At 45.9% G+C, this 26,984-nt stretch overlaps 1 protein-coding gene across 6 annotated transcripts in view; it reads left to right on the top strand.

The window, feature by feature from the left end:
* ARID1A (AT-rich interaction domain 1A) overlaps positions 1-26,984 on the top strand; it is a 69,286-nt gene that overhangs the window by 23,649 nt on the left and 18,653 nt on the right. For all 6 annotated transcript variants that reach the window (XM_032863851.1, XM_032863845.1, XM_032863846.1 and 3 more), the window contains exons 2-4: positions 1,933-2,145; positions 3,491-3,943; positions 5,156-5,263. In XM_032863851.1, the coding sequence (XP_032719742.1) occupies positions 1,945-2,145; positions 3,491-3,943; positions 5,156-5,263 (762 nt within the window). In that variant the 5' untranslated portion in view covers positions 1,933-1,944. The remainder of the gene's footprint in view (positions 1-1,932; positions 2,146-3,490; positions 3,944-5,155; positions 5,264-26,984) is intronic.

Here is a 26,984-nt window from a genome sequence, read left to right on the forward strand (position 1 = left end):
ACAGCAGCTGCAGTTGGGGGTGAGCTGAGAATCTGGTCACTATGTGTGGCATCATGTGGCCTTGTAAGCCCCTGAGCTTTTTGCAGGAGGGACTCATGATGTTTTGGCTTCATAGCCAGGTGTATCTGGGGAAGACCCCATGCTATTTATTACTTACTAGTCCAGTTGCTAAATTTGAATTTCCTAAACAGTGCCAAAAGAATCCCTGTAGCTCCAAAATTAATGACTGAGATTTTATTGGAGCTTCTTATTACAGAGGCAGGACTTGGGGAAAAATTTGGTAGGTATGATTGTTGGAAACAGCACTTTAATAATATTGACATGTAGTAGTGATTTGGGATACGGTTTTACTGTGGTTCACTGTAGTCTAGAAACTTGAAGGGTATTTCCATCCTCACTGTTACCTTTTTAGCTGAGATTTTGCTGCAGCCTAAGAATTTTGCCTCTGCTTTTTTTTCTTTTGGTGTTTAGAAGGACAGTTTCTGTGGCTCTTTGTCTAACCATTTTCCGTATAACAGCTTGACTTTCCCTCTATTATAAAACACTGACTTAGTACTCTGTCCCCCAAAAAAGACATGTACAGAGAACCAGTTATCAGAGTGTGCCTCCCTCCCCTTATCTTAGAGGGCTTTTGTTGTTTTTTAAGGTCTTATCCACCTTAAATTATAGAACATTAATTATAGAAAAGCAGAAGAGGAAGGACCCTAGGTATAATCTAGACCAGTGGTTCTTAAAGTGTGGCCCCTGAACCAGCAGCATCAACATCAGTGGGGAACTAGTACAAGTGCATAGCTTAGGCCTGACCCTGAACCTGTAGAGTAAGACACTCTGGGGGTGGGTCTCATCAGTCTGTGTTTTTAAAAAGCCCTCCAGGTGATTTTGATGCATTCTAAAGTTTGAGAACCACTGAATCCTTAATTTGAGAGCTAATGTTATACAGGCCCAGAGTGTTAATATCTATTCCCCATTCCCAATTTAAGATTCAGTTTTCAAGTTTCGTGTCAAGTCCAGGCCTACTCTTCAACTCTGGTGTATCTATTTAAGGTCTTTAACGACACACCCCGCCCATCAGTATAGGTAGGCATCACTGGCTGGAAAACATGCTGGACTCTGTCCTATACATAGCTCCAGTAGGATAGAGTTATGTCAGAAAGTGAATGAGCTGATTGAACCTGTTGTCCCACATAGAGCTGAAAGAAAGCCATGCCATGTTAGTAGCCAAATACTTGTGAATTATACTTTAAGCTTCCATTATTGGTGTACTTGTATATCTTGTCCTTTAAGGAGATAAAAATTCTATCCTTACACATTAAAACCTTTGAATATTAAAGGAGATGAACTTTTCAGTTGAGATGGCCAAGGCTCTAAATTCAGAGTCAACAGCTGTAACTTAGCCATGTTAGCCATTGAGAAGAAAGCATAAACGTAATTGCTTGTGCCATAGTGTAAACAAGCTACAGACATGCAAGAAGAAAGATTCCACCGTTTAAAGAATGGAAGCATCTAGATACTTAAGTATTTGAATCCCCAACCACAGTATTGAAGCGTTAGTTTTGATGGTGTTGAACAAGATGATGGCAGAGCATAGCAGCACTGTCCTCTCGCAACTGAAGGGTCTTTGTTCTGATTTTCTGCACCAGAGGGTGCATATGTTCATTGGTTCACACCTGGCCTGTTCCTTGGATCTCAAGTAGTGCTACACTCACAAAGTAGTACATAGCTTTCATAGTGGTATTTTCATTTCACATAGGGTAAAACCAAGGTTATGAGGAAGGTTAAATGACTTGCCCGAGGATTACTGGGTCTGTACCACTACTTTTTCACAGTAACTGTTTTCCTATGTGGCATACAGACCTGTACGCTTGTGTTTATGATCATATTGGCCAGAGGCTATCAAAGCTTCAGGTTAATGAAATGCTTTTTATTTTGTAGCCATCCAGTCCAATGGATCAGATGGGCAAGATGAGACCTCAGCCATATGGCGGGACTAACCCATACTCGCAACAACAGGGACCTTCATCAGGACCGCAGCAAGGACATGGGTACCCAGGGCAGCCATATGGGTCCCAGACCCCGCAGCGGTACCCGATGGCCATGCAGGGCCGGGCGCAGAGTGCCATGGGCGGCCTCTCTTATGCACAGCAGGTAGATGGTGACTCCAATTACCTTAACCCTTGTTGCTGTCCATGATCTGGTCTTGAGCTGTAGACTCAGAATGAGTCTTTGGCATCTAAACCTCTCAACAGGAGCATAGGCCAGTGGGCTCAGTTGTCTGCAGTATGCTGCTTACAAGGCCAAGGTTGTGGGCATCATCCCACGTGTGCTCAAAGAAAAACTGTTCCCCGGCCATAGGCGGTTACCTGTGTCATCTGTGTCCTTTGACCTGGCTGGCCTGCTTGTACCCACTGAATAGTGATCTCCAAAGGATGTGGGGGAAAAAAGGCAGGGGCTGGGCACCTATCCACTGTAATCAGGAAAATCCTCTCATGCCTTGTGCCCTGGGAATGGAAAAGGCCCTTCGTGTTTCCAAAGGCCTTCGACATATAGCTGTCTCATTCAAAATGAAAGATTAGGAGGGACTGGGAATAGAAGAAAAAGGGAAGATTGAACGGTAGCAATGCTAACAGTGCTGTTAAAAATGTTACGATTTCCCTCGTCTCCTCTTGTCTGGCCATCTGCATCATTATCTATTGTCATTTTTTGTTTTGACAGCATTTCCTATCATTTATATTTGAGTAATACTCATACTGAAAATGGTGATGGACAGAATATAAAAACCTAACTTCTAAGACTTCAAAGCAAAGTAGCTCTTTAAATATGGAAAATAGGATAATGTCACTCTGGGGTTTGTTTGTTTGTTTTGGGGGCTTGTTTGTTGTTTTTGTTTTTCTGGTGAGCAGATGGAGGAGAGATGGATGGGTATTACGGGGTTGGTTTTTTTTTTTTTTTTTTTTTTCTTCTTACCAGATATACCCCCAGTGCCTAAAATTGAGCCTGGTACAATCAAGCAAGTAGGCTCTTAGATATTTTTTGAATGAAGACTGAGTGAAAAAGAGAACCAGAGTAGCTTAATGATTTGCACACTGTCTGGGCTATTAAACCCGACGTTTTTAGTCGGCTGAGCCAGGCTACTGCTGACCATTCGTTGTGGCGAGGATACAGATTCCTAGCACTTAGAAAACAGTTTAGGCTGTGATAAAGAAGAGGTTCACTGGTGAAAACGGCTGCGCTCGAACTCTTAAAAGTTGCCCAGATATTAGTGTCAATTTTCCGTAGACAAATGCAGTCCACTTGTAAACAAACCAACTAGTAACCCAGCTGGGCTGTCCTTCTGGCTCAGTTTAGAGAGGGATGGTAGGAAAAACCATGGGCCTTCTAAGTGGGAGGCTGGGCCATTGCCTGCTTCCTATACCCATCCTCAGGCTGTAGTCGGATAGAATATCTTCATCCAGAAGAGTCTGTGCTAAAAGTATCCTTTCCTTTCCTACAGATTCCTCCTTATGGACAACAAGGCCCCAGTGGGTATGGTCAGCAGGGCCAGACTCCATATTACAACCAGCAAAGTCCTCACCCCCAGCAGCAGCAGCCACCCTACTCCCAGCAGCCACCGTCCCAGAACCCTCATGCCCAGCCTTCCTATCAGCAGCAGCCGCAGTCTCAGCCACCACAGCTCCAGGCTTCTCAGCCTCCCTACTCCCAGCAGCCATCCCAGCCTCCACATCAGCAGTCCCCGACTCCATACCCCTCCCAGCAGTCCACCACCCAGCAGCACCCCCAGAGCCAGCCCCCTTACTCACAGCCGCAGGCACAGTCTCCCTACCAGCAGCAGCAACCTCAGCAGCCAGCCTCCTCGACGCTCTCCCAGCAGGCTGCATACCCTCAGCCCCAGTCTCAGCAGTCGCAGCAAACTGCCTATTCCCAGCAGCGCTTCCCTCCACCACAGGTAAGGTGCCCCTGCCTCTCGCCCTTGCCTGCATGTGACCACAGACAGCTTGGGGCTTGGTGTCAGGAGAACTTTGCCATACAAATTATTCTCTCATGTGCACTTAAAAACCAATTAAACTCTGGGTAAACATGTTAACTGGATTGATTGAACTAATAAAGGCATAACCTTCTTAACTGCATAAAAACCTGTGGCTCTTCTTACTGATGAAGAAATAGGGCAATGGGAAGTTGCATAGACCGATAAGAAATTAAAGATAATGGGACTGGTTTTGTTTTTGTTTTTGTTTTTTATAAACTAGCATTCAGAACTGAGCATCCAAGTGAGTTTAGTTCTTTTTGAAAAGTTAACTTTGGGAGGCTGTACTGTACGTTCATTCCAGCTGCCGTTACATTCTGCCATTGCTCAGAATAGTTTGGACCCCTTCATGTGAAATTGCCATCGGAGCTGACATCACATTCTTAGAACATTCTTTAGAACAGTCTCAGTGGTGGCAAGTTTGATTTGTTGAAGGTGGATTTGATTTTAGGAAATAGCTAAAATTCCTTTGTAGCCATGTCTGTGAGCAAGGTAGGTGATAAAGCCTAAAAATAACAATTTGGGCTTTATTCTTTTAAGAGCAAAAAAGAGGAGATATGACCAGACGACAGGTCCACTAAAGATTCTGTGCATTGATGGCAGTATTGGAATAAATATCTCATCCTAAGACAGTTTCATTTTGAAGGAAGCAGTACTCATTTTATTGTAGAGGTTCTAGCGTGAGTTTTTTTTTTTAATTAATTGGTTTCATTCCTTGTAGTTAGCTGTACTTCAGCGTTTAACCCCCAGGAATAGCTGTCTGTGCCGATAAATGGTCAGCAGTGCTGTTCAGAGTCTTAAATGCACTGTTGACGTTCTTTTTTTCCCTTCTAATTAAACCAACTTTAAGTTTTTATTTTAATTCCAGTTAGTTAACATACAGTGTCATACTAGTTTCAAGTGTACAGTGTACTGATTGAACCCTTCCATACGTCACCTGGTGCTCGTTAACCTTCCTGTCTTAAGAGCCACACCTTGTATTTTTCTGCCTTCAGATAATATCGTGGGTAGTTGGGCAGTTTCTTGGTCCCACCTGCCCTCTGTGAGACACTTCCGTAGCCCTTTCTCCGTGAAGCAAGCTTGCCTGGTTTACCAATACCAGGCCTTCACAGCATTTTGTTTTTCTTATTTTAGGAGTTATCTCAAGATTCATTTGGGTCTCAGGCATCCTCAGCCCCCTCCAGTAAGGGAGGGCAAGAAGATATGAACCTGAGTCTTCAGTCAAGACCCTCAAGCTTGCCTGTGAGTATTCTTGCCAACCTCTAACAGATGATGGGGCAGAGAGGAAAGCAAAGAAAACTGGTTTCTGGTTGGATGTTTTGGTGGTATGACCTAAATAAACAATTAGCTATTCCTTGAATTCAGGTTGAAAATTTCAAGTAGGAATTTATGGACTGATCTTGTGGAATATCTGTTTTGGCTGGCTGCCTGGGGAATAGGTTTGGTGATCTCTGTTTAGAGTTTTCTGGTTTTGTGTTTTATTTTATTTTTTTTAAATCTTGGGCCCTGAGGCATGAACCAGGTAAGGGACAGAGATGATGAAGATATTGGAAGCACTGTTCACTCTCTGTCAAAGTTGAGAGAGGTTTCAGGGTTGTTTTGACCTTATTTTTGAGGGTTTAATTTTTAGGTTTTTGTCTTAGTATTTAGCTAGGAAGTACGAGTTGGGATGCATTCAGCTTGGATGGTCCCTTTGAGCATGGGCTGAGTAAAAGCAGTTTTTCTGGTTGTTTTGTGTGAATAGGTGCTTTTGTCTAGTAGAGTGCTTGGTGCCCAGATGCTTGATTGCTGTTTATGGATGAACTGATTGTATCCTGAAAAAGGCAGTATAGTCTGCTGATGAAGAGCTTGGGCTCTAGAGCCAGAGCTCCTGGGTCTGCATTTTGACTCAGCCACTAACTCTGTACCCTTGGGCAAGTCACTTAACCTTCTCCTGCCTTCATTTTTGCGTCTGTAAAATGATCCTGTCATGGAGTGGTTACTAACATGAGATAGGTTAAAGTAGAGTGCTCATGCATTGTGGGCACTCCCTAAATGTCAGAGATTCTCATTATCATCTCAGAGGACATAGGGACTCTACTTGATACCTGAGAGACTGCACCAACTAGTTAAAAGTAGACTGGTTCTGGGATCACTTACCCCTCGTCTTAGCTCTGGTACTATGTGCGGGCCAGTCACACAGGTTCTGAAAATTAATCTGCTGGGCACGGGAATAAAATGGGCTGCTCTAAAATCTAGTAAGACCATTGGTAGACAAACCCTCTGTTACAAATCCTGCTTCGGTTAGTAAATAGTAATTCAGCCACACGTGTCTAGATAAAAAAACGTCTTTAGAAATTTTGATTCTACTCTGATTTGAAGCCTATCTCTTCAGTTATTCTGACTTGGGAGAAAATGGTCTCTGGATCTTTAAGGAATAAGTAGGAGGCAAGAACTCTCTTCATCACGAAGCCTCCCCTGGCTTCCCCTGAAGATCTGTGAGCCATAACCTGCGTGGGGCAAGGTCTCCGGATTCCCTTGGTACCCATTGTGCAGGCATCCCAGGCCATGGGCGTAGCCACTGTCACGTGGACCCCCTGAGACTGCGGACTTTCTCAGTTGAGGAATTGGGTGAGGATGTGTCTGGATAAGGCAATCCCTCTTTGTTCCCTTTTCATTAAGGACTGTTGCAGTCCTTTTCTGTATCCCAAACCTCACTGAAATGTGTTTTTTAACCTGATTCAGTCAGAAGTGTGTACCTACTCCCTCCTCATCTGTGGTCTGTAGCTGACTGAATCTGAGTGAGGTGCTACTGTGGCAAGAAACCGAATCAGTGGATTTTTGCCAGTGCTTTAAGTAGCTCCCCGTCAGAAAGTTTCTGCTTGCTCCTGGTAATCTTCCAGCGGAACTGTGTCGTTTTTCAGTCCTGAGAAGCCTAGCGTACAAACAGGTTTGAGAGCCTTGTACCGTCACATCCAGAGCTTCTGATATGACCTGCCGAAGTGAGGGCACTGGCAGCTTCGCGGGCCCAGGGGAGGATTGTTCCTGGGCAGCCTATCACAAGAAGCCTTCCCAAGCTCAGGCTTCTCCTATAGATTCATCCAAATGGGTCATTTGCTCTGTGGTAGAAGCTCTATGTGGGAGGTGAGTTGGCTGGGTTATTGGCATCTTGTTTGTTGAATTGCTTTTTATCCCTCTGCTATTTGGACTAAGAAACAAAAGGTGGTTTTTCTTTGAAATTTTGGTTTGATGCCAGATTTGCCTAGCCAGGCTGGGAAACGGTCACATTTGAAGAAAGGAGAAGTCGGGATTCCCTAGAAGGGGCCCACTCTTTCCTGAAGCAGTTGTGTCAAGGGATCCCAAGGTTTGCCACTGTGCTGCTTCTCTCAGCGGGTGTTTGTGAGGCGCCTCTTGGTGTTTGGCTCCGTGTTTGGCTCCGGAACGGAAGCTGGGCTGACTGGAGGGCAGCCTCTCCAGTTCTCCACGTCCTCCTCTTTGCTCATTCACCTTACCACATAGCCCTAAAGGCTTTGTGATTGTGACCCTTGATGTATAAAGACTCATTATGGCTTCTGATCCTGATTATTACAAAAATTAGATTTTGAGGAGTTTTTGCTCTGCTGTTAATGCCAAACCATTTAGCTGCTATTACCCTGATTATGTTGTCCCTCTGTTTAAAATCTCTCAATTGTTTTTCATTAATCTTAGAATAAAATCCAAAATCCTTAATATTATGTAGACTGCCCCCTGCTTCTGATTTAGGTCTGGAATGAGGCCTGAGACTTTGCATTTGTAACAAATTCCTTGATGCCGCTGATGCTGCTGATGCTGTAGGCCAGGGAAGGCACTTTGAGAACCTGTACTTCATCCTGTTTTGCCGTTTGCCTTGTTACTGACTTAGTCTCAGTTTTTTTTGTAAGGCTCCATGCTTTATTCTGCTTCCAGACCTCTGCACAGACCCTTCCCTTTGCCTAAGACACATTTCCTCCTAACTCCTCTAGTCATATTTCAGGCTACATCTTCAAGATTATTTCTTCAGAAAACTCCTTCCTAATCAAATGTCAAAACTCAGCTTAAATAACTTCTATGATGCCCTCACTGACTAAAGTCAGTTTTTATTTAAAAAACAAAAAAACTGCAGTATTTAAGATATATTAAAAGGTATAAAGAGGGGTGCCACCTGGGTGGCTCAGTGGGTTAATAAGCCTCTGCCTTCGGCTTGGGTCATGATCTCAGCGTCCTGGGATCGAGCCCCACATCGGGCTCTCTCCTCAGCGGGGAACCTGCTTCCCCCCCCCCTCTCTCTGCCTGTTTCTCTGTCTGCTTGTGATCTCTCTGTCAAATAAATAAATAAAATCTTTTTTTTTTTTAAAAAGGTATAAAGAATGATTCAGGGCCTGAGGACCCACCTCTAGAAATCAAACCTTGCGGGATGCCTGGGTGGCTCAGTCGTTAAGCGTCTGCCTTCAGCTCAGGTCATGATCTCAGGGTCCTGGGCTTGAGCCCCACATCGGGCTCCTTGCTCAGCAGGGAGCCTGCTTCTCCCTCTCCCACTCCCCCAGCTTGTGTTCCCTCTCTCACTGTGTCTCTCTCTGTCAAATAAAGAAAAATAAAATCTTAAGAAAAAAAAAGAAAATCAAACCTTGCTAACATAGGTAAAAGCACCTTATATGGCCCTCTGGGATCACGTCCCCATCCTTACACCAGGAGAAACACTATCCTGTATCTGAGGTTTCTTTGCTTTACATCCAAATACTTCGACACTTGGGTCTCTGTCACTTGATGGTAAGCTTTTGAAGAGCAGGCACTGTTTTACTGGCCTTTGTGCCCCTAACATCTATCACGTGATGCCCCAGACCAGTGGTTCTCTACCTTGGCTACGTGTTAAAATTATCTGGGGAGTGAATGATCTTTAAAAACCAGAGTTCTGGGGCACCTGGGTGGCTCAGTGGGTTAAAGCCACTGCCTTCAGCTCAGGTCGTGATCCCAGGGTCCTGGGATCGAGCCCCGCATCAGGCTCTCTGCTCAGCGGGGAGCCTGCCTCCCCTTCTCTCTCTCTCCCTACTTGTGATCTCTGTCTGTCGAATAAATAAATAAAATCTTTAAAAAAAATAAAAATAAAAAATAAAAACCAGAGTTCTGACTTGTTTGGGGTTGACAGCAGTTGACCAGCTGTCCCTGGTGATTCTGATTTGTAGCCCTGGTAGAGATCCACTAATCCAAACTGTGTCAGGTTCCTTTGCTAAAATAGACGGTCTTAACACCCGTGTTTTTTGTCAGTATTTATCTCAAGTGTAATTTCAATTACTTACTTGACACAAGCTCAGTGAGGGCTGATGGTCTCTGTCTTGCTCATGGCTATCATAGTGCCTGGCATAAAGTAGGCGCCAATTCAGGGAACGAATGAACCTGAGCAGTATGTATTACATTGTTCAATCAGAAAGTTTATGTCTGACAGGGGACAGCTTGACCATATTGTAAGATTGTTGTTTTCACTGCGAGGGAAAGGCAAGTATCACAGCCTTTACGGGAAGGCCTAAACTCCATTTTAGAGGACATATTAATTTATTTGTGCTTCCTGACAGTGTTTTTAGGAAGAAGTAAGGTTAGGGTTTGTCATTTATCTTGTAAAATAGCTACTGCTTCACCTTACGGGAAGAAGGTTTTTCTAAGGGATGGGTAAGCAAACCTCTAGGTGTTTCATTAAGTCTTTAATTTCCATTAGTTTGGGGCAAAATCTTTAAGGGTCTCATCTGAAAATTAGTATCTGACTTTTGATTATAATCATTTCAGGGAATGACTTGGAGTTGCATCTTTAAAAGGTTCTGTTTAAATGATTCACTCAAGTGTATGTGGTTTCCCTAGAATAATGAATACTTCCCAATTTTTTTCTTACTGGGGCACATTTGTAAATTTTACATTATAGTCTGAAAGTGTACTTGGGATAGAATTTCCATTCAGTGGTGGAAAATAGATACAGGATTGAAAGCCCAGATCTGGAAAGGCTAACTAGATCAGTGCATCTCCAAACTTCAACATGCAGTGAGAATCATCTGGAGATTAATTAACAGATTACTGACCTCTACCCAGAGAGATTCCAGCTCATTAGGTGGGAGTAAGAATTTGCATTTCTAGCAAGCACTCACATGGTGCTAAAGTTCCAAAAACCATATTTGAATAACAGTGGGTTTAGGTAGTAGTAGTCCTTTAACAAGGGAAGAAAAAAATCACAAGACTAGGAAGCCACAGTGGTAACTGAATAACAGTGGTGACTTACACTGTAGTGTAACTCTTGGTGATCTGGAGGGAAGGCCGTGGCTTGAAAATGGTAGAAAGAAAAGAGACTTGGGCAAAACAGACTGCCTACAGCCATGGCCCCAGTGCAGTCTCTTCCTGGGTAAGGCAGCCTTTGACTGCAGTACCACCCTGGGGGTTCTCTGTGTGGCACTCACCAGATTCCTTCCAGAATTTGGTCACCAAATCCCAGTCTACCTCAGAAATGGTTTTTGAATCTGGTTCCCCCGGTCCTACCCATTGCCTTTTTTTTTTTTTTTTTTTTTTTTAAAAGGACCCTGTTACCTCCCACCTAGTGTCTTGCCCCTGGCTGTTTTATTCCTTTTCCTTCCAAGTCCGTCCTCACCATAACCACCAGAGTACTCATCTTAAAAAATAAAATCCGGGGGCACCTGGGTGACCCATTCGGGTAAATGTCTGACTCTTGGTTTTGGGTCAGGTCATGATCTCAGGGATCTGGGATTGAGCCCTGCATCGTTGTCAGGTTCCCCACTCGGTGGGGAGTTTGCTTATGTCTCTTTCTCTCTCTTTCTCTGACTCTCAAATAAATAAATAGATCTTTAAAAAAAAATTCTGGCAAGTGAACATTACTGCTTTAAAAACCTGGCTACCTGTTGCCTATGGGTTTAAGCCCAAGTGTGACACAAGTTCTTTTGTGATCTGGAGGATAAGGATATTTAAAAAAACAAAACAAAACGGGAGTTGGGGGGTGCCTGGGTGGCTCAGTGGGTTAAAGCCTCTCTCTGCCTTTGGCTCAGGTCATGATCCCAGGGTCCTGGGATCGAGCCCCACATCTGGCTCTCTGCTCCGCAGGGAGCCTGCTTCCTCCTCTCTCTCTGCCTGTCTCTCTGCCTACGTGTGATCTCTGTCAAATAAATAAATAAAATATTTTTTTAAAAAAAGTTTCCCATCCCTCCAGTGAAAGCTAGTACACTGTTTGCTGTGATATTCTGTGGAAAGCAGACAGGCATTAGACAAGGGTTAGACTTTGATGATTTCTGAGGTAGCCTGTGATTTGAATATCACTTCGTTGCTGCCCTCAAGTATTCTTCTTTGTTTATATAGTAAAACAGAAGAATGTATGCCTAAATGTTACAATGGGTGCTTTCCTAGTTTGGGGAAGACAATGATCCTTTATGTCTAAACAGTTGAGGAAAAACATGGCAGAAGTTGTAGAATGACCTAGATAGGACATACTTGGGTGGTTGGGAAGGAAGAGTGTAGCCTGAGCAGAGGCCAGGTGGAGGTAAGGTATAGTATAGATGATACTGGGGGACTGGTCAGGATCAGGCTTCTAGAAGATAGGGAGTAGCAGAAGGGAAAGCTAGATTACAGGGGTTAGGGCCCTGGTGGGCCAAGTAAGCCATTTGAATTTGATCTTAGAGTCCTGCAGATAGGCTGTCCAGTAACACGATAAAATTAATTTTACAAAAAATAATCCATTCATGGATAATGTGGTTTGAAAAGGGAAGAGTCTGGAAGCAAGGGGAGAAATTAAATTGTTGAAATAATTCTGGTGAGAGGTGTGGAGTTGTGCCCCCTCTGTCCTCTTTGCATAGCCAGCTAGTCCTGGTTCTGAGCTATGCAGGAAGGATTCTGTAGAACTGGGAGAAAGCAGGTAGAAAAATGTAATGATCTTGAAGGGGGGTGGGGAGAAAGAGATCTCATTGACAGAAATAGAAAGGTTAATAGGAAAACTCATTTTGGGGAACAGCTAAGTTCCATGTAGTGGAATGTTTAAAAACAAATGCTTAGCTGCTAGTTGGAGACAGGAGACTGCACCTTGGATAAGAGCTGAATCTGTGTCAAGTCAGAGAGCATAGAGCAGTCTGTGGAGTGATTCATCCTTAACCCGTGGCATGAAGGAGGCCTCCGAGGCCCTGGCTTATGGAGGGAGGAGCCAGTAGGAGTCCTGGACAGTGTCTGTGGTCACCAGGTAGGAGCGCCCAGCAGATAGCTGGTCAGCTTGGAGGAGGACCAGGAAGGGTTGTGTCTATTTATGGAAGCCCAGGGTAGGGGTGGGGTGGTCCACATCACATTTATAGTTCAGAGAATATAAAGTTGGATTCGTCAGGAAGCCCGTTATGGGGTTCCTTTTTACGTATGGAGAGGACCTGATGTCTGAGGGCTGGAGGAAAGGAAATGAACAAGGGAAAGGCGTAAAGGTAAAGAGCATTCTTGAAAGGCATTGAAAGGAAGGGGCAGCTGAATCAGCCCGCATTCCTCTGCTTCATCTGAAGACCCGCATGTGTATAAGGCAGATAGATTGAAGGGTGAAGATGCTGGCAGAATATTAGGAGGGTATAAACAGACTTATCTTTTAGGAGTTGTGAAGGAAAGGAATCAAGGGCACTCACTGGGTTAGCTCACAAAGGACACTGTACCCTTGACTGGAAAAGTCTGAGAGGCTGCCGTTGAAGAGCTGGATCATACTTGTTTCTTCTAGTGAGGTAGGCGTGGAAGTTACTTCTAGTGAGAAGGTGTGGGAATGAGGTGGAGAATAGGATTAGGATTTTTAATCTCTATTAAATTATCTGTAGTTTTTTGTTTTTTTCTTTTAAATCACTTGCATTTCCAAGCCCATCTTTAGATTTCACTTAATAAAACTGTAGCTATTAGCACTCATGTTTTACTACTGTGGTGTTCTCATACCCAAAGAGCTTGGGTTACAGTGATCTGGAAAGAGGAAATGGGAGGGAACTATGTTGTTCCTGTAGAATCCAAATCTTAAGAGGGCAGTAGTAAGGCCAGGAAGGGAGCTTACAGGCAACACCAGTCCTCCTAGAAGAGCGGAATTCAAATGTACTGAGTAACCACTCCTTTTTTATATTAGAAGAAACTAAGGGTCAGAATCAGGATTTGAATCCAGCTATTTCTGATATTTCAGATGAAATATTTCCATAGCATCCCACCCAGCAGAAGAAGGACAATCTGATCCTCTATTCAAGTTTAGCCAAAAGCTTCATCCCCTTTGCCATTTAATATTTACCAGCCTTGTTCTGAAAGGATTTCCATTTCACTTTTGTTTTCTCAGGACTTCTTGTCAGGGAGGCACAGATGAGTTGTGAAAAGGGCAGCTGTGGTACAGGGAAGGGTGGGAGAGGGAACATGTCCAAGTCCATAGGGCAGGTCTGCTAGAGGAACTAACCAACTAGGGAATCCCCTCAAAAAGTGGAAAGCTGACTAGAGTTTGGTTCCCCCTGAGTTGGACAGGAGCAAGTCCTATTCTGTGCCTTTCTTCTTAGAGCACAGTGTCCTGATTAAGGCTAATGTTAATCAGGTAGAGCCTTGTTACTGAAAAAATGTGGTCCATTATCTAGCAGCACAGATGTCACCTGGGAATTGTCTTAGAAATGCAGGTTCTGGGGCACCTGAGTGGCTCAGACTTGGGCATCTGCCTTTTGCTCAGGTTGTGATCTGAGAGTCCTGGAATCGAGCCCTGCGTCAAGCTCACTGCTTGGCAAGAAGCCTGCTTCTCCCTCTCCCACTCCCCGTTTGTGTTCCCTCTCTCACTGTCTCTCTCTCTATCTATCTCTATTTATTAAATAAATTAATTAATTAAAATCTTAAAAAAAAAACACAGGTTCCCATGTCCCACCCAGCTTTATTGAATCCAGCAGTGTTAACAAGATCCCCAGGTGATTCATTTGTCTAATGGTTTAGAAGCAAGGAGTTAGACCCTGAGAACGGAGAGTAAAATTTTCAGATCAATATCAAGCTGGGGACTTTGGAATACAATGAGTTTTACTGACTGTGTTTAATAACATTTAAATACTCTGAGTGGGGGGCATCGGAGGGGGAGACCACCACCACTTGTTTTGTGGTGCTTTGGGGGGCCCTGGTTCCCCATGCCTACAGCCCAGACCCCTTTGTGGGGCCACCTGCAGCTCCCAGCAGACCTGTGCAGCCTCGTCTCCAGCCACTCGGGCGTGCCTCAAGCTCCTCACAGCCCCCAGTCCTTCCTGCCATTGTCTTTGTACTGAAGATGTCTGCCCATCCACCTTCCCGCTCTGTTAATGTCTGGCAAAACTCCTGCTTCGGCTTGAAAACCCAGCTGAAATACTTTCTCTGGGACTCCCCCAGTTTCTTCCTGTTGGCCTGGCATCATCCGGGCGCCTCTGCGTGGGCATTGGGTCCACATCCAACATCTGGGCCAGGCAGCCAGCTACTTGGGAAGCCTGTGCTGAGCAGTCCAGGTTCTTGCTGCCCACCTGAGCTTGGCGGCCTGCTGCTTGTTTAGGTTTACTGGGGGAAGTGACAGAAATCCTCTGAAGGCTTAAAAAATTGAAATGCTTGAAGGATTTAAATTTTACACTGTGTTGCCTTTTGTCACATTTCATGGTAGAAGGAAACAGGCCAACAGTTTTTGCTTAGGCTTTTTTGATGGCTTATTTTCAAGGGGCTAATAACAAAAATGCCACTGGCAATTTTGGTACTCGGAGAACCTGGGCCTTTCTGAGGTTGGTGACCTGTTTTCTTTATATCTGACTGTGTATCTGTGCTTGATCCCCTTGAATTGTAGCCCAGGTGCTCTCAAAAAGTCTCAGAAAGGAAATCCCCACCCCCTCTGTCAGATCTGCCCAGACTGCTCAGAGCAGCGTGTGCTTTGTGCAAGTAGCCGTCCCTTCTCTCAAACGCTGGTTCTCCGGCTGGTTCTCGGGCAGGGCTGGCCAATCCGCTTCTCCATCTTAGTCACGCTGCCCGGCCCTGATACTGCCTGGTGCCTGCTGGAGCCTGTGCGGCTCGCCCCGCACTGCTGTATGCTTGTTCCTGGGCCCATTTCCTGTTTCTATTCTAGTCACTGGTGGCTCAGCTCTGCTTCCTGCCTGTGTGTCTCACACAGATTCCTCTTGCTAGAACCTTTTGTTTTCTTCAGAACAACTTCAGTCTTAAAACGAACAGAGCCTCACTTCTGGTGTGATGGCCCCTGGGGTGAGTTTGCCCTTCTGAGGGCTGGCAGGAAGTACCTCCTTCCCACCAAGCAAACCATACCCCTTGGATTCGAACTTGTTCTTCAGGTTGTTCCCAGCCCTGCTACAGGAAGCTGGTGGCTCGTTGCTTAGACCAGAAATTGCTCTAAGAAGACGAGCTGGGATCTTTGGCAGTTAAACCCGTCTTCACTCCCCAGCTGCTTGAGGCTGTCAGGACTGCTGCTTTATCACCTGGAACTTATAAACGAGTTTCTCGCCGCTGCGGAAAATACTTGGTACCCTGTCTAGCCCAGTCCTCCCTAAAGTCCGGAGAACACTTACACGGGGTTGGGCAGGTAGTGTTACCCTCAGCAGAGTAAAAGCTTGCAGAGAGTGTAGAGATGGAAAGAAAGCATGTGCTGACTCAGCCTTCTGTCCCGAGTGAGCAGTTCAGCAGCCCCCCACCCCCACTCTGGCATTAGAGTGGGAAGGAGAAAGTACAGGGAGGTTGTAAAAAAGGGAAGAAGTAAAGGAGCTTGTTCTGGACAAATGTATTTTAAAGTTCAAAACAACTCCATCTTGCCCGTTTTTTCCGAGAAGATGCCGTCTTGGCAGAGAACATGCCTTGTGAATAACTCTGTTCTCCTTTCTTCCTTCATAACGATTCTTTTGGGATCATCTGATAATCCCTCGTCAGATGGAGTGGTTTCTACAGTGAACTGTAGGCCTAGGTAGGTTGAATAGAGCGGGATTTAGTATAGGGATTTGGGCTTACAGAATTGCTAGAAAGATTGAGGAAGCGTCCTCTAGGCTTGTCCTTCAGGAGCAGGACCTAAAACTAGATTTCACCCACCCGGGAAACTCCTACCTTTAAACCACTATCATATTATATTAATTGCGCTACATCTGCTGTCCAGGGATGCGTAAGCTAGAGTCAAGGAGGAGCAGCTGCTGCCACCAGAACCAGCACCCAGTTTACTGGAAGAGGAAGCCAAAATGCTGTTGCAGGAACAAATGAAGGAGACAGAAATATGGTCTCTGCCATACCTTGATCTAATCTTGAGTTTGCTCCTAATTAGTAGAACCTGAATTACATCTAAACCCATTCACAATGGGTTTTGGGAAAAATGGTTTTTAGCTTTTTAACCCCTGCAATTAAGAGTAGAATGGGAGTGCCTGGGTGGCTCAGTGGGTTAAAGCCTCTGCCTTCGGCTCAGATCTGATCCCAGGGTCCTGGGATCAAGTACTGCATCGTGCTCTCTTCTCAGCATGGAGCCTGTTTCCCCTCTCTCTCTCAGCCTGCCTCTCTGCCTACTTTTGATCTCTGTCAAATGAATAAATAAAATCTTAAAAAAAAAAAAAAAGCCTCTGCCTTCAGCCCAGGTCATGATCTTAGGGTCCTGGGATCGAGCCCCCACATTGGGCTCTCTGCTCAGGGGGGAGCCTTCTTCCCCCCTCTCTCTCTGCCTGCCTCTCTGCCTACTTGTGATCTCTCTCCCTATCAAATAAATAAATAAAATCTTTAAAAAAAAAATGAGTAGAATGGAGACAGCATGAGCTGGTCCACAGAAAGTTCACTACACTAACACAAACATGACACCCCTTCCTCTTACTCCCTAACCTTACATATGAGGAACCTAAGACCCAGAAAGGGTAAAGGACTTGCCCAAGGTCATTGAGTAAATGAAAACATTCCGTTTCTGGACTTCCAGTCCAGTGCTTTTACTATTAGGACCAACTCCTATAAAGGATCAGGGAAAAGCTCCTTTATGAGAAAGAAGAATGCCATATTCGCTTTGGAGAGGAAGAAGAGGTATGTAGAGATGTGGGGCTGAGATTTTTAGGCAAAGGTAGTGATACTATAGTTTCTGGATTTAGGTCTACTCTCCAGGAAGATGTAGGAAATACTTTGGAAGGAAGAAACGTCAAAAACCAGAATTTCCTGCAATTCCTGAGTCAGCATATGGATGAACTCTGTTGCCTTGGTGATCATGGCTTTCTTCCACCCCCACCCCACTTCCCTTTCTCTCCTATTGGTGCTTTTTTTTTTTTTTCTTTTCTTTTTAAGATTTTATTTATTTGAGAGACAGCGAGCGAGCATGAGCAGGAGAAGAGGGGAGGGAGAAGCAGACTCCTCGCTGAGCAGGGAGTCCGATGTGCAGCTCGGTCCCAGGACCCCGGGTATCACGACCTGAGCTGAAGGCAGACACTTAACCAACCAAGCCACCCAGGAGCACCCTGTTGGTGCTTTCAAACCTTCTGCAAGCTCTTTGGGAGATTACCTCAGTGAAGTGTATACCCCAGCTTCTGCCATTGTCCTTCTCCAAAAAGACCCAACAAAATAAAAAAACGGGGCCTCCCAGATGTGTGATTGCCAAGCTTGTCTCATCTGTCCTGAGGGCTAAAGGGGTGTTTGGGCTTTTTGAACAAGAAATAAACCACGCCCTCCTACATATGCTGTCCTTCAGAACCACTAGGGCCTGCCTGCACCAGAGTGAGAAACTGTTCCACCAAACTGGGTCCAGAGGGGAGGACCTCGGGGTATGGAGCTTTGTTAACATACCTGACAAATCAAGCATAGAGCTAGTTCTGTTGTCTTTTTTCCATGTTTTTAAGATATTTGGCAGTCAGTCTTTGGGGACTTGGGCTTGTTCTCTTGCGCCATCCACTTCCACAGCCCGAAGCTCTTCCATCTTCCCCACTTGGTGTCAGCACGGAATTGGCTGGTATTGTGACATAGTCTCTGATTGCCATTGGGTGGAGCTCACCTTCGAGTGGCTAGCTTGCTTCCCATTTGACCTTTCCCAAGGAAGCTAAGAAGCCATGCCTTGTTGAAAGTGGAAACTAAGAGTTGAAGGCTCAAGCTGAAATTCGGCAAACCTGTCCCTTTAAGGCCAGCTTTGATGTGGGAGGAATATTAAATATTGTTTACGGAGATAAGTGAAGGTAATTTCCTGACATTCGGGGGAAGGTAGGAGAAAAATCAAGTTCCAAATAAACTGAATCAGTCAGTATTCAGAGGAACTGTTATCAAGAATATTTGGTCATTTTCCCCTCATCTGCTTTTAGAACTTTACTGTGTCTTTCCCTATGTTCAGAGTTGTTCTTCTGGTTTTAAGGCCTTTGGGGTTGATGGTTGTCTATTCTGGTTTAAGATGCTATTTAGTCCCTACTCTCAGATATGTTTGTTGCATACCTTCCCCTAAATCTTTGGATTTTATCTAGACCAGTAGGCTGTGGTAGGGAGGACCACTGGCAAATACATATTTAGGGGTTAAATACCAAACCCAGGAGGCCGTTGAGCTCCCTGGACCTTGGTCTAAGCTGTGCTCAGCACAGTGCCAACCTTGCCTTCGCTAGTTACGCACGTTGCATCCTTGCTTGCTCTCTGGTTGCTGAGGGGTAGCTAGGTGAGGTGGAAGCCTAAGGCCACACATTCCCTCTCCCTTACACTTCTCATATCTAGAACTCTGCCTTCTTTTCTGTGTTTCTTTCCTCTTCCCTTTCCTCGACCCCTCCCCTTGCCTTCCTTGCTCAAGTTCTAGGATTTCAGCTGATGATCTTGGTGGAACAAGGTCTATGTGGTTGACTTTCCTAACAGGAAATGCTTAACTTGGGGAAAGTAGGGAGTTCCTAACTTCTTTGCTTTCTCGAGCTTTACAGTGCTTGTTTCCTGCTGGGATTAGAACAGCCCCTTTCCATAAATATGCACTGTTCTTGACTGCTCTAACTCAGGCCCAGCTCTGACCCAGTTTCAAGGTTGTTGTTTTTTTTTTTTCCCCCAGATTTGAGTCTGTTAGCTAGTGACCCTTAAAACACTGTACGTTTTTGGCCAAGAGGTTGTTTCTGACTAGATAAGACATTCTCTCCTTACCCAAGTGAGAAGCCTTTGCAGAGGAAGGGTGTGTGTCCAAGGTTGGTCAGATTGGTAACATGGTATTTTACAGGCCTGGTGGGGACTGTGACAAAATTGGAAAACAAGGTTTCAATGATTGCTACACTGTGGGGAGTTGTAGGATCTATTTTTTTCAGGAGTTGGGAAACTGGGAGTTTTTAATGTAAAATCTCAGAATTCTTAGAAGGATCTGTATGGGAGTGTTGTTCCAAGGGTTAAAAGGTTCTCTGGCACCTGTGGATCTGTCCCTGCAGCTTCATGTGGACTGCGCATGTAGCTTTGGCTCCCTCGGAGCTGGTATTTAGGATTTTCTGAGGTTGGAGGCCAGCTGTGGCCAGAGACGTCTACCCATTGCCAACTCTGCTTGTGTTTGGTGTTTGTTTTATTGGTTTGGGGAGGGGGAAGCGCAGGGGAGATGTTGAGCAGAAGCACTCAATGTGATTAAACCTCTAGCTGAGCAGATCTGTGGGAGCAGAATATCGACCCCTGGAAAATCAATGGCTGCGGCAGTGGCCAAGCTGCTGTGTGCAGGGGCTCCCACCGCAGGAGTGCAGGCAGCCCCACAGTCTTTCTTCTCCCCTTTCTCACCTCAGAAACGCCCTCGGCCCCCACCCAAAGGGGCAGACCTACCTCAAGAGATTTTGCTGAGGTGGATTAGAACAGCGGGTTCTTGTATTTTTGTAATTAGATTGAAATTTCTCCAGTGACACAGAGCCCCACCTCCCCACAGCTTCCTTTCCAGACGTTCCTTCCCCGCACTGCAGTTCAATCAGCTGCTCTTACCCAAGTGGCCAGGGCCTACTCGGGCTTGTACTTGACAGTTTTAGACAGGAGAGTTCATTCCCTTGATGTCAGCACCCAAGAGTCCCTTCCTCCATGTGGAGGTCTAGAGCTCAGGTATGGGATTATGGTGGGGGGATCAAGGTTAAAGGAAAAAGAGAAGACTGATAGAGATTAGGTCTACAGAGGATGCTTTTGAGTAGATTATTCATTGAGTAACTTCTCAAACAGGTTGTTTTTGGTGTGCCTGGCATTTTTCTGGTCTCTAATAACATAGGAGGGCCTGGCCTGGTCCTGCTGTGGTCTCACAGGCATATTCGGCACCGTGCCATCAGTCCTGCAACAGTGGGTCCAGGAGCAGCCCCTTGGAGGGACTCTGAGCATCACTCCTGGGTGAGGGGTGAAGGGCCAGGAAGGTTGTGCTGACCGTGGAGGTTTTGTTCCCCCAAAGCTTTTCTTGTCTCCAAGGCAAAAATGATTTTAGTCTTACAGCACCTGTAGCTTGACTTCAAGTAGTTGGCCTTCCCACCCAGTTCTCTTCAGTGACTGGGAAATGGGCCACCCTTCTGTGTTAGAGGAGAGTTCTGGTGCCTCCCCTGACCCCCACACCCAGTGGATCACAGCTATGGACAGGGGCTTGAAGCTTGTTTGGGGAATGGGCCCTCTAAACAAGGCCTAATTGTCCTGCAGTTGGGAAGCGTGACAGCAGGGCTGGGTGAGGATTTGAAATTGCCTGAGATGAGGCCATCTAGAGGCCGCGGATGTTTAGACTTCTCTCTTTGGGCCACACCCCTGCGCTCGATAATAGGGGTAGAGCACATTCAGTAGGAATATCAGCAGGTAACAACCTACATGGGACTTAGCTTCCTGAGGGTCTCCCTAGATTCTAAGTCACTCTCCCCCTTCCCCTTATTCCATGCACAGTAAGTACCCTTCTAAGGGCCCAGAGGTGAGAAAATGTACTAAACCATTTAGTGTAGCCAGTGACTTGAAATAAGGGCTGACTTGAAATAAACCATGAAAGAAGGGTTAGAAAGGAAGAACGATTTATAGGAAAAATGACTAGGCAAGAGGAGCGTATGTAGCATTGTAGTCTAGTAGAGTTAAATTATCTAGTTCTGGTCTTTATTTCTATAGAGGAACCAAGCAAGGCCTAGTGAGGTTAACTTGTTAGAGCCATGGCAGTAGTCACTCAGTATGTCCAGACACAGGTTGTGGCCAGACTTCGGAGCACGGAACCTCGCTTCTGATAGCAGCAAGCTTCCACCTTACAGTAGGAAGTACGCAGGCTCTGGAATCAGAGCAACGTGGGTTTGAACTCAAGTTCTTCTGTGTAACAGCTCTCTGTCCTCAGGCACCACCATTTAACTTCTGAGCTCTTGCTTTGGTAAAACAGGGAAGAGACCTGCATCTGGAAAATGGTTGTAAGAATTAAGTGTGAGCCAGCCATGTACCTGAGGGCTAAGGACACGAGAGTGACACATTTGTGTTCTGCTCTGCTTCCCTTCAAGAGGGAGACACGAAGAGACTTCCTTTATTCCTCTTTCCAGCATCCTTTGGATTTAGAGATTTGGTCTCCCTGAGTTTTATTTATGAATTCTGATGTGTAGATTTAGGGGATTTCCTCTTGGAGGTGGGCCCATGAAAAGCATTCTGGAGACCAGAAGAGTTCTACCTTTCTTTACTGTGCATCCCCCATCAGGCAGCCAGAAGGTACCAGGAAGAAATGACCCATTAATCCCCCCAAAATAAGAGCCTATTGTTGAAAAAGAGAAGAGGGAGTATGGTGATACGTTTTTGGAAACTGGGGGTAGGAGTTAAGAAGTCAAGTTCTCTTAGCCTTTCTTTCCCAGAGCAGTTTCTGCTGTTCTACACGGTGGGTGTAGTTCAAGCAGGAGATGATGTTTGGTCCTAAGCTAGAAAGATGGTGCCAGGTTCTGTGTCTTTCCTTTCCCCTTCTCAACCACCTGCTTAGCCCCTGACTCGAAAGTACCACCAGTAGTAAGAGGCAGCCTATGCTGTGTATTAATTCATTCTTGCCATGTCACCAGCACCAGCTAGCCCGCTCCCTGGGCAGAGATGGCAGCTCACCTCTCGGGCCGTGACCACTCATCAGAGTTCTATAACTCTGGAGTCCCTGCCAGTCGGGGGGCGGTCAGGTTACCCTTTCTTTTATTTAGCAAAGACTGAGGGAAAGAGAACCTACGAATGAAGCTTTATTGTACTAAATATTTCTTAGAAGTGTTTGGTAGAGGTAGCCTCTTCTCCCCTGACACTTGACAAATAAATTGCTTAAGGAAGTCTCTATGAGAAACAAGGTCTCTCCAAAACTTATTTGCCTTGTGTTTGCTGTACTTGAAGTTGAAGAGAAACTTGAAGTTTCTCCCCTTTCCAGACAGAAGTGCTGTCTGCCTTTCTTCAAGGGTCAGGTCTCCCAATCTTTTCTGTGTTCTTCAGGATTTCCTCCCACTCCCCCGCATGGGAGCAGCGTCCTGCTGCGGCCATGGATCTGTTAGGTGCACAGCCGGAGAGCACCTTGAGAAATGCCAGCGCAGATCCAGATTGGTCATCTCAGGCTGTGCCTTGGGGGTTCTTTCATTCTAGGAAAAGTCATTTAAATGAGTATGGCTGAATTGCAAGGTTCCCAACACCAAACACACACACACCCCTATAAGTATAGATGTAGGGGGGCGTCTGGGTGGCTCAGTGGGTTGAGCCTCTGCCTTCAGCTCGGGTCATGGTCTTGGAGTCCTGGGATCAAGCCCTGCATCATGCTCTCTGCTCAGCAGGGAGCCTGCCTCCCCCTCTCTGCCTACCTCTCTGCCTATTTGTAATCTCTGTGTCAAATAAATAAATAAAATAATCTTAAAAAAAAAAGTATATATGTAGGATTTACCTGGTTCTCTTGGTGGGTGGTTTCCCCACCAGTAGTCAGCACAACTTGGCAGAAGCTCTTCTCAACTGAAAGAGGACAAGAACTCCATCTGGGGGTTAACAAAAGCTCCATTTCTTGAGGACTCATCCAAATTTACGAGAAAACCCTGAGTTAAGCATTTTCATGAGCTTGTTCTTTAGACCTGCCTGTTGATGTTATTTAATCTGCTCGGCAGAATGAACTGATGTCATCCTCAGGCTCTGTCAGGAGACTGTTTAAACCCCCTTCCTCTAACCCTGATCTGGTATCTTCCTGCTTGAAAATGTACTTCATCAGGCAGCCAATTCATGTTAGAACTTGCAGCCCTTCCTGTGAGAGCACTAGCAGGCCTCCCCCAGCCTCCCTCCCCTCAACAAGGTATGGACTGTGTGATTTCAGGCATGGTTTTGTTGTGGTGTGAAGAGAAGGTGTTAGCTGCCGAGTTCTGTTTGTCAGCAGAGCCTGACAAACCCATGCTGGCACTTGCTGGGGCTGGGCAACCAATCACAGCTGGAACGGTTATCGTCATGGAGTCCCTATGGGCTTCCTCTATCAGGTCACATCCCAAAATAACATTGGGCAGTATTTCAAGTGAAGAAACGAAGGCTTTCGGGGCTGTAGCCAGCCTGGAGTGTGAGATTCTGTGTGAAATAGTTGGACTTGCTCCAGCGCTTTTGATCTGCATGGTAGATGAGCAATAAAATGCATGAAACACGTTGGAAACACGTGAGGAAATTCTCCCTGGCCCTGCTGCTTCCTTGGAGCTGGCAGGGCACTGAGTGGGCTGATCTCACCTCCCATCTCTCAGCAGGATTATGCTTGGAAGAGAGCAAACCTGGGAATAGAGATCTTTCCTCTTAAGGGGCATTGCTACAGTTCTTTCAATAGACCTCCTGGAAGATACCTGTTAGGTGGGCCTTTTAGGAAGAACCAAGACACCCTGAGTTTTGAAATGCAAAAGTAGCCCCTGCCAGGGAGACTAGGGGCTTGGGCTGATTGAACTTTGTGTGATAGGTGTGTTGTAGAAGGTCAGACTTGTTCAGGAGACTGAGGTCTGACTCAACAACCAGCCATCCAGCTTTTTGTGGAACAAAAGACCTGAAAAACTGGCTTTTTGTGGGGTAGAAAGCAGAGGTGTGTCCCATGTAACAAAAGGACATGGAGTTCAGAGCAATATCTGTTCGTGTAGAGGGGAGACACTTACTTTGGAGTCTTCCTCCCCACCAGGCCCTGCCATTTCTTAAGACATTTACTGTGATTAAGCTACTGGGACTGATTGATATGTCTTACATCTTACACTGCTTATGTGTTGTCATATCTCTCATCCCAGGCTGTTAACTGCTGGTACTGCATATTCCATATGGCCCCAACCATATGGTGCCAGTGGAGTTTCATGCATATGGCCCAGGGTTACCACAAACTCAGATTTGTCCAGTCCCCCTATTGTGTAACTGAGAAAACCAGGCCCAGCTTGTTGCCAGCTTGTCCAAGGCCATAACTGATAAGTACCAAGAACCAGGCCTTGGTCTCCTAACTCAAAGGTGTGGTATTTTTTTTTTTTTAGTCCGGATAGTATCACAGCATAATGGAGAGAGAGAGAACATAGGCTTTGGGGTTCACCAGACCTGGGTTCAAAATCTAGTTTCTGATGCTCACTTGTTGGGTGACTTGGGCATGTAACCCAATCCCTCTGAGCATCAGCGTGCGCATCTTGAGCGTGTCAATGGTGGTAGTACCTGCTTCCAAGAATAGTAGAAAATTAAGGAACTCCATAAAGTGCCTGGCACATTATACATGCTCAAATGGTAAATGGCAAATGATTTGTCCCTTTCTATGCTAACATTCTGGTTCTTAAAAAAAAAAAAAAAACACAGGCACCTGGGTGGCTCATTTGGTTAAGTGACTGCCTTTGGCCCAGGTCATGATCTCAGGGTCCTGGGCTGGAGTCCCACATCAGGCTCCTTGCTCAGTGGGGAGCCTACTTCTCCCTCTCCCTGTGCCCCTCCCCCCCCTTGTGTTCTCTCTAGTTCTTCCTAGCTCTCTCCCCACCAATAAATAAATAAAATCTCTCTCTCTCTCTTTTTTTTTTTTTTTTTTAAGATTTCATTTATTTATTTATTTGACAGAGAGAGAGACAGCGAGGGAGAGAACACAGGCAGGGGGAGTGGGAGAGGAAGAAGCAGGCTTTCTGCCCACCAGGAAGCCCGATGTGGGGTTCCTCCCACGACCCCAGGATCATGACCTGAGCCAAAGGCAGATGCTTAACAACTGAGCCACCCAGGCACACCCCCCCAAAAAAAAACCAAAAAACTTTTAAATCAACTACCCTCATGCTGACCAGTTGCCATCTGCTGAAAATGACAGTTTGAGAGATTGGCCTCAAACCAACCAAATCAGAGAGATAAGAAGATTAACGCCGCTTCCTTCCCCACTATTACTCTGTGCCCAGGCATCCCTGCCCACGTGGGGCTGCTGTTGACAGTGGTTTATTTAACACTTTTTCTCCAAGGAGCTCAGGGCACTTTACCAAAACTGACGGCGCTCCTCAGAGTGCCTCTGTGAGGGAGGCCACCCCGCTGCTGCTGCAGAGACCCCAAGGGTCCTGAGAGCCCAGTCCCAGCGGCCGCCAGTGTTTTCTTCATGCTCCTGGGACCTCTCAGCTGGACTAGCACGTTCACTTGTGGATCTGTGGAGAACCTGGTTTATTAACAGAAGTGTGGCCGAAGGAGCCGTCTGTAGGCCCTGTCCCGACCCATAGCAGTGCTTGGTGGGCTGTTGGGTGCCCCCCATCCCGCCCTTTTCAGTTCCTCGGAAGATTTCCAAGGGTGTATACCAAGTTGAACAGAGGGGAACTTTGGCTTTACCTATACTGTCTGAACTGCTTTTGCCATGAGAATATTCCTATTTTGTTTAATTAGAAACAGAAATATTCAGGGGTACCTGGGTGGCTCAGTTGATCATCTGACTCTTGGTTTTGGCTCAGGTCTGATCTCAGGGTCCTGGGATTGAGTCCTGCATGGGGCTCTGCCCTCCACGGCAAGTCTGCTTGAGGATTCTCTTTCCCCCTCCCTCGCCCCCCACCCCCCACACTTACATGTGCAAGCAGGGGCATGCTCATGTTCTCTCTCTCCCTCTCCCCCTCTCCCTCTCTCCCGCCCTCCCTCATAAATAAATAAATAAATAAATAAAAAGTGTTCAAAACACTTAATTTTCCAAAGCCATTTGAATAGGGCCAAGTTCTTATGGATGGACCTTTGATTCCTATAATATTTCAAAACACACTGATTTCTCTTCTCTGTAAGCAAGTAGTTCATATCACCGGGAGCTGGCAGACCAGTAAGGAATGGGTACTGGGGGAAGGAATGCTGACGGAACCTATTGGTCCCTGAACGAGAGCATTGAGTTTTGGTTTCTGTTACTGATCCAGGCCTAACAAGTGGCTTTCAAGCTCTACACCGCTGGCTTCTCTTGTCTTCTTGCTGCCTCTTTGAGTTTATTCTCCTTGTATCAGAAACCATATGTCCCTGGTATAGCTTAGCCCTCCACATGAGAGTGGAATCCTCCCTCCTCGGGATGAACCCAGGGCTTCTCAGAGCTCCAGGTACTTCAGTCCTTCGAAAGGAAAGACACCCTCTGGTGTTACCTACAGGGCAGCTTTCTTGTCCATGCTGGGACTAATTCTCACTGAGTATTTAAAGCATGCTGTGGTGTGCTAGGTCTGCTTCTTATAGGAAAGCTAGCATTTTCTGACTTCTGAGCTAACACTGGAGACCTGGACACAGGCACAAATGCATACTTACCTGCCTGCCTTGCTTTCAGGGCAAGATTTATTCCCATAGAACTCAGCAGAAATGTTCCCAGCTTAGTGAAGTAACCAGATGGTTTGCAGGAAGTCCAACCAACCTGATACCAACCTGATACATGAGGGGAGAGCCCAAGAGATACCCTCTGGCCTTCAGTGTTACTGTCAGACTCCAGGATGAGTGTCATCTTGAACTAATCTTTTTAGGCTGAGCTTGTTGTAGGAATAAGAAAGGACTTAACTGGGGCCATTTCGGATCTCCTTTCTCTTCAGGTGTATTTCTTTAAGAGAACCTTTTTAACCATTTCACCATTAGGTGTTTCCCAGATCTGGGCGCCTACCTAAAACTCTCATCCTTTGTTCAGCATACGGTAGTTCCCAGCCTGAAG

This window comes from Lontra canadensis, unplaced genomic scaffold (assembly GCF_010015895.1).
Source record: "Lontra canadensis isolate GAN:19392208 unplaced genomic scaffold, GSC_riverotter_1.0 scaffold25, whole genome shotgun sequence".
In the NCBI taxonomy this organism is placed as follows: domain Eukaryota; kingdom Metazoa; phylum Chordata; class Mammalia; order Carnivora; family Mustelidae; genus Lontra; species Lontra canadensis.